The following is an 8,237-nucleotide window of genomic DNA, read 5'->3' as shown; positions in this document are numbered from 1 at the left end:
ACACATACATACCATAAACCTCACAATGTGAAGGTAGAGTTTCCTTCTATTCTCCAGCCTCCCCTTCACCTGAACCCATAGTTATTGTGATGGACATTTCTACCCTCCCTCCAAACTCATCACCTGTGAAGTGCCTGTGCCCCATGTGGAACTCTACCCACCCCATCCGGAGGCTGAATGTGTGCTTCCCTACCGAGGTCAACCCCAATCCCCCTCCTTTATTGTGTTTCCAATCTACAGATGTCTCCAGTTACTAACACCATTCCATTTGCAGCCAGTACAGAAACAGCCAACAACCAGGAACAGAAGACTTCTGCACTCCCCAATCTTGGGTGCAGTACTGGTCAACGTCAGAAGCTGGAGGTCTGCAGGAATACCATAACATAGTGGTGTCTTTATGGACAACATTGGCAAAGAACAAGTGCACACCAACCCTGCAGCCCCAGCAGTGTGGCATTTATTTCAAGAAGAGCAGCACAGCGCTATGGCAGGTAAGCTATGTAGGTTATACACATCCAGTCATGAGTGAACTGAGGTGCAACTTGTGCACGCCACTCATTTTCAAATAAATTTGAAGTTGAATAAATTTCCTGCTGGCATGATGCAAGATTGGAAGGCATGAATTTCTGGCTAGCAGTTGTTTTAATGATCATTCACGAGATTTGAATGAATACAAATAGTGTTCACCCCACTAGGTAGCGGGATAACTGATCCGCCAACAGGACAATTACAAACCGTTTTTATGCGAGCAAGTTACTGACCTTTTCCCCTGCCATTAGATTCTCCGTCCAGCCTACTGGGTGGGATGGGAATATTCTGCCCCCTGAATGGGGTTCAAGGCAGAACTAGGCTACAACTGTGATTCAGTTATTGAAAACATAGCAAGGCAATACTGTGGCTAGGTGAGTAAGGTGGTCCAAAAATTTTATCCTGCCTGAAAACTCTTCATATGTATGTACAGCAGTATAAATTAGTTACTTGTAACATATATGTCAAGAGTAAAAGGATGAGATGTGAAGGCATAGGACCCTTAAAAGGTGAAGGGGGAAAAGTTTGTGCGGAACCGTTAGAAATGGCGGAGGTGCTTAATGAATACTTTACCTCGGTATTCACGGTGGAAAGGGATCTGGGTGGTTGTACTGCTGGATTGCGGAGGACAGAAAGGATCGAGCATGTGGACATAAAGAAAGAGGATGTGTTGGAACTATTGAATGGCATCAAGGTTGGTAAGTCGCCGGGACCGGATGGGATGTACCCCAGGTTACTGTGGGAGGCGAGGGAGGAGATTGCGGAGCCTTTGGCGATGATCTTTGCATCGTCGATGGAGACGGGAGAGGTTCCGGAGGATTGGAGGATTGCGGATGTGGTCCCTATATTCAAGAAAGGGAACAGGGACAGCCCGGGAAATTACCGACCGGTGAGTCTAACCTCAGTGGTTGGTAAGTTGATGGAGAGGATCCTGAGAGACAGGATTTATGATCATCTAGAGAAGTTTAGTATGATCAAAAGTAGTCAGCACGGCTTTGTCAGGGGCAGGTCGTGCCTTACGAGCCTGGTTGAGTTCTTTGAAAATGTGACCAAGCACATTGACGAAGGAAGAGCGGTGGATGTGGTCTATATGGACTTCAGCAAAGCGTTCGATAAGGTCCCCCATGCAAGACTTCTTGAGAAAGTGAGAGGGCATGGGATCCAAGGGGCTGTTGCCTTGTGGATCCAGAACTGGCTTGCCTGCAGAAGGCAGAGAGTGGCTGTGGAGGGGTCTTTCTCTGCATGGAGGTCAGTGACCAGTGGAGTGCCCCAGGGATCTGTTCTGGGACCCTTGCTGTTTGTCATTTTCATAAATGACCTGGATGAGGAAGTGGAGGGATGGGTTGGTAAGTTTGCTGACGACACCAAGGTAGGTGGTGTTGTGGATAGTTTGGAGGGATGTCAGAAGTTGCAGCGAGACATAGATAGAATGCAAGACTGGGCGGAGAAGTGGCAGATGGACTTCAACCCGGATAAGTGTGTAGTGATCCATTTTGGCAGATCCAATGGGATGGAGCAGCAGTATAAAATGAAGGGTACCATTCTTAGCAGTGTAGAGGATCAGAAGGACCTTGGGGTCCGGGTCCATAGGACTCTTAAATCGGCCTCGCAGGTGGAGGATGCGGTCAAGAAGGCGTATGGCGTACTAGCCTTCATTAATCGAGGGATTGAGTTTAGGAGTCGGGAGATAATGCTGCAGCTTTATAGGACCCTGGTTAGACCCCACTTGGAGTACTGCGCGCAGTTCTGGTCACCTCATTACAGGAAAGATGTTGAAGCCATTGAAAGGGTGCAGAGGAGATTTACAAGGATGTTGCCTGGATTGGGGGGCATGCCTTATGAGGATAGGTTGAGGGAGCTTGGTCTCTTCTCCCTGGAGAGACGAAGGATGAGAGGTGACCTGATAGAGGTTTACAAGATGTTGAGGGGTCTGGATAGGGTGGACTCTCAGAGGCTATTTCCAAGGGCTGAAATGGTTGCTACGAGAGGACACAGGTTTAAGGTGCTGGGGGGTAGGTACAGGGGGGATGTCAGGGGTAAGTTTTTCACTCAGAGGGTGGTGGGTGAGTGGAATCGGCTGACGTCGGTGGTGGTGGAGGCAAACTCGTTGGGGTCTTTTAAGAGACTTCTGGATGAGTACATGGGATTTAATGGGATTGAGGGCTATAGATAGGCCTAGAGGTGGGGATGTGATCGGCGCAACTTGTGGGCCGAAGGGCCTGTTTGTGCTGTGACTTTCTATGTTCTATGTTCTATAACTGAAAGTTGTGAAATGTTGACCAAATATCTGGTCAACATCAATATGTTTCATACATCAGGGATCAAGACCCTACAAAGCATTTCAGTAGAAGCTCCTTCCAGGAGATTTGGCAGCAAATCACAAGAAATTGTAGTTATGGGGTGGAGGGTAACTTCTTATTTGCATCACTGGGAACAGGATAGAGACTGCTGCTAATTCATCTTCTTAGAACCTTTAACAGGTGAGAAAAATTGCCATTGCTCATCTGGGCTGCATTTGAACCAGAAGGATATGAAAAGAGTGCAGTCATCAATCACTCACAACCAGTTGGCGTTATTTCAACTTCCAGAGCACTGCTGAAAAGAACTGTTTCATGGATATTTGTGTCCTTCCTGAGCCTGCCTTAGGACACTTGTGTTATGGTGTGACAGGTAGGTTACCTCAGTCAAACTCCCCGCCTGTCACTTGAATTCCTAAAAATCACTCAAACTTGAATAAATAAATACACCAGAAAATGGAACAAATAATTTGCTTTAATGATCCGCATATTCTAAATTTCTAATACGCATGTTTGGTTACCTGTAGCCATCATAAACAATTGCACAGTAAAAACATTCACTTTTAAATATCTGAATTTTTATATCACGTAAGAAAATACATAAAATATACTTTATAAAACTTAATCAGCAAGTAGAAACAATACAACTTTCAGGAAATTGCTTTATTGTTATCAGACATTAAAGCAGCTACTTAAATCTGCCTCAAGATCTCCAAGTGAAACTCTTGGTTTGAATACACTTTGATTTTAGAAAAATGGATTTGAATGTCAAGTTAACTGAAATAATTTCAGTTTTCCATATGTTCCAAAAATGGCTTTGGAATGGGTTTCTGAATCAGTGTCAAGCCTTCTTTCGGAGAAACACCAAATAAGAAACAAGAGTTCAGCCACATTACAAGAGAAATGGAAAGCGTAACTATGAGAAAAACATGTCCACTTTTAGTGTAAAATACACAAACAAAATTAATTTCTCAACTGATTTATCATTTTAAAATTGATGATTCATTCTTCACAACTGACAGCATTGATACATCAGTAATTTTGTTCATACAACACGCAAATATGTTTGTGCCTCAACATCGCCAGTAAGCAATGACTTTATGTAAAGTTTTGTTATAGGTTGCTATTGTGCTACTGAAACATATTTTCAGTTTTTTGTCAATCAACATTTTTTTCTAAGTCACCTGTGAAATCCAAATTAGTATACTGACCTAACGGTATCATTCTAGCATCAATGATATGACTCAATTTCTGAACTGCATCACATGAAGACTATAGTTAAGCTACACCAAAGGTGAGCCATATATTGTGCTGTCTATATTTTCAGCTGGGATGATGGTACTACATGTGCGCTATATTTAAATAGAAAATGCTGGAAATACTCAGCAGGTCTGGGCAGTATCTATGGAATGAGAAACAAGAGTTAATACTGTGACCTTACGTCAGAACTGATACATGAATGCTCTACATAACAGCCTGGTTCCAAGTACCAAATCATCAAATTTGAATTACTTTTGCCCAGACATGACAGATTAAAGTTTCCTGCTCACATGAATCAAACATTCATTTAAACTGGACCAGCATCAATATTATGATATCCGATGGGTGCAATTTAATTTTAATAGGTTGCCAATATCTGTGAAATGTGAATGAGGGGAAGAGGAATGGCAGAGAAGTCATTAAACTAGCAGACTCACTTACTCTAAAGAAAATTGTGCAATTGTCAGATTCTTGCACAGTAATACCAGGTTATCAGTTTAAAACTCAACTTTCTGAGGTGACCTACTAGATGGATCTCAACGGTACAAATGTTGAGGAAACAACCTCAAGTTCGAAAAAACTCAAATGAATTAAAACATCTTATTTCAAAGTATTTTCGAAATGATTTGTTTTCATGTGGTGATGTTTTCAAACTTCAGCTGAGCCATTTTCAGTTTAATCATTATTCAGATCAATTTCCACAGCTTTGAGTAGTTGCCAAGTCACTGCAAATCAAAACTCCACCAAAAAGCATTTCTATTTGCACCCACAAAATTATTTATCTGCTTCTACAAGCTTTCAAGTTGTAATCAGGGTTACAGACATGCAATTAGACTTCAAATAATATCAACTTAGACTATAACCTCAAGTTAACTTTACTCAACACATCTAAGTAGGGTAGCTTGACTCAAGAAAATAGTACTTCCAATTTTTGATAAATTCACCAAAACTGAATAGATTAAAACCTGCTGAAAGACATCTTTTGTAAATGTTGCAACTTATTTTGAAGTTGACACGAGGATAAGAAATTTCCTTGTGGTTTGATTGAAATTTCTAGCACACAACAAAATAACTAAGCTTCACAATATGGTAATGTTCATCTAGAATTATTTAAAAAAAAACTTATATCTAGCATAAAACGTATAAACCGGAGCCTTATCCAAGGATGCACAGGCGGAACAAGACACCTAGTGCACATTTTCAGAAAGGCAGCAGGGTTTTCAGTGTTTCCCATTCTTCTGATTTGTCTATTCTAGCACTGTGTGCATGTGTGTAACAAAGTCACCGGGTCAAAAAAGTGACCACATCCAATGCCCCCACCATCCAAAATAGATTAATGTAAAAATGATCTGCTTCACTGAAGAGAAGGTGTTTGGGTCTGATGTGAGAGATAAATGTTAAAAATCTGAATTCCAATCCACCACCTTCTATTTCTGATGAAGTTAGAGCAGGCTCGCAGAGAGCAGTAAACCCCTCAAGGAAGCGGGTTTGCACTTAAAATATTTCAGTGAGGCTGGGTGCCTCATCTGTTTTTCCCATTTGAAATTTAACTCGCCATCCAATTCCTGCCCTTGCAACCCCCTTACAATCCCCCCCCACCACCTCCCAAATGACCTTTCAAATCATTTCACGTTATTTTCCTTTACTCCAGGCCACTAATTCAGTCCTCACCAAAGCCTACCGCCTCAATGGTCAGAACCCTCCCTGACTGCTAATGGGGGCTGTGAATGTTCCTCCAACCCATGCCGCCCTCCACATGCTCCAATATCATTCTTCCTGACTGTTTGCCACTTCACTAAGCATCCAATCCCCCAATCACCCCATGAGGCTTACAAGCAACATGTGGTGCCCTGCGCACCACAATTTCCACCACTACAGACATGCCCCACTCCGCCCACACCCCCACACAGGGCTCCAGCCCGCCACATTCGAGGCCTCTAACTCCCTCTATCGGATCTGTGCAGTCTATCCCTCCCTTCTGGCAGATCAGATAAGTTAAAATTCTTCTAGTTCAATGTCAAAATTCACACATTTAAAGGGCATTTATTGGATACCAGTCACAAATGAGTAACAGTTAATTTGTCAGCTTACCGAGTTCTTTCCTCATCCTAAATAGAAGGGAATAAAATATTAATCCATAGGCCCATTGACTTGATCACTTCACAATATTGAACTTTCCATGATTAGAAAGTCAAGTGGACTTTCTTCAAAGTCACAATCCTTTATGAATCAGTCCAGTCCATAAACAAAAGTCACATAAGATCTAGTTAAAAATGAGCCAATATTTCATGCTCTGAAAATGTTAAAATACAGCAAGTAAATAGATATGCAGACACAATCACGGTAGTCAACATACAAATCCTGATAAACTGGATTGAAAAGTGCATTCAAATATATCTTAAGACTTTGTAAATGTAATTTGTGCTAATATTTAGTTGGTATTCAGATTTAACAGCCTCGATCTGTACGCTTTATTCACTGATGAAAGCATGTGAGCCATCCTCTCGATCCTGCCAAATTTCTCATTCTCTCAGCTTAAATAATCTGCAAAAGATTTACCAGGTGGGCATCATATCTGGGAACCATACCCTGCCCAGATACTTGGAAACCTCCCAGTGGATTTGCTCTAAGTTATATTTCTGATCTGGTATCAGTACTTCCTCCATAATGGATAGCTGAGTCAGCCGTCCTCCACACATCTTCACAAACTCCACAAATGCACTGCATGAAACCTCACATTCACCCAGGCCCATAGCAGTCAGGTTTTTGCAACGTTCTGCAATGCGAATCAATTCGTCATCCAGAGGCTGAAGACCGTTTGCACAGACTACCAGTTCAATCAATCTTGGGCAGTTCATTCCAATGCGACCCAACATCTCCTTACTGACAGCACGGCCAAAATATATGTGCGTGACGGGAGTTTCATCACGGAAAAATGGGTCAAACTCTTCTTCATACAGAAAGAAATGCATGACAATGTTGACTTTTGGAGAATGTCTCACAAGAGCATCCCAGCTGCTCTTTTTGATGCTGTGGAACTGTGTCTGTCCAGGATTCTCACTCACCACATCGATGCGAAGGTGTTCCAGATGAACATGCTTCTCACTGGATAATGCCAATAGCAACTCATCACTCAGAAGGTAATAGTTTAGTGCCAGCTCTCTAAGGCCATAGCACTGATCTGCCACACAAAGAATACCTGCACAGGAATAACATTTAATATCAATTTAACAGATGACTAACAAAAGATAGACAGTCAATAAGAAAATTAATTTACAATCAAGTCAACAGTAATTTGAACTAGATGGCAAGAGGGACAGAATAATTTTATCTTTCTACTTTATAGACTTAGGATTAGGACAAAATTGTCCTTTCTTCATTAACAAGAGGGGTTAAAGTGAAATGAGCTTTGATAAGTTTAATTCAGTTCCTGGAGGGAATAGCCCATATTCTCCACAACAGCAGCAATCTTCCGAAAATACAAATAAAGACCAGCACTGAAATTATCATGAGTGCAAAGAGTTTTTTTCTAAACTTAATTTATGTTGATATCTACATCAACCTTTATTAATAAAAAAAAAATGTTTGGGAAAGAATAGATACCTAATGAGTACTTTGTATCAGTATTCACCAAGGAGAAGGACAAGATGGATGTTGAGGTCAGGGATAGGTGTGTGAACACTCTAGAGAATGTGAATAAAATCGAAGGAGGAAGTGTTGAGTATCCTAAATTGCATCAAGATAGACAAGTCCTCAGGGCCGGATGGCATCTATCCCAGGTTATTGTGGGAGGCAAGGAAAGAAATAGCTAGAGCCTTAACAGATATCTTCACATCTTCTTTCACCACAGACAAGGTTCAAGAGGACTGAAGAATAGCCAATGTTGTTCTCTTGCTTAAGAAAGGAAGCAGGAATAATCTAGGAAATTATAGGCCAGTGAGCCTGATGTCAGTGGTGGGGAGCTTTTGGAGAAGATATTGAGACACAGGATATATGCACTTTTGGAAGAAAACGGACTAGTTAGTGACAGGCAGTATGGTTTTGTACAGGGAAGGTCATGTCTCGTCTCACCAACTTGATTGAGTTTTTTGAAGAGATGACAAAGATAATTGATGAGGGAAGGGCTGTGGACATAGTTTATATGAACTTTAG

At 41.6% G+C, this 8,237-nt stretch overlaps 1 protein-coding gene across 5 annotated transcripts in view; it reads right to left on the bottom strand.

Annotated features, from left to right (window-relative positions):
- Positions 1-3,289: 3,289 nt before the first annotated feature.
- Positions 3,290-8,237, bottom strand: part of LOC144505090 (F-box/LRR-repeat protein 3-like) — a 42,444-nt gene continuing 37,496 nt past the window's right edge. For all 5 annotated transcript variants that reach the window (XM_078230886.1, XM_078230887.1, XM_078230888.1 and 2 more), the window contains one exon: positions 3,290-7,284. In XM_078230886.1, coding sequence (XP_078087012.1) covers positions 6,641-7,284 — 644 coding nt within the window. In that variant the 3' untranslated portion in view covers positions 3,290-6,640. The remainder of the gene's footprint in view (positions 7,285-8,237) is intronic.

This window comes from Mustelus asterias, chromosome 16 (assembly GCF_964213995.1).
Source record: "Mustelus asterias chromosome 16, sMusAst1.hap1.1, whole genome shotgun sequence".
In the NCBI taxonomy this organism is placed as follows: domain Eukaryota; kingdom Metazoa; phylum Chordata; class Chondrichthyes; order Carcharhiniformes; family Triakidae; genus Mustelus; species Mustelus asterias.
The sequence above is the reverse complement of the archived record's forward strand: the minus strand, read 5'-3'. Positions and strand labels throughout refer to the sequence as shown.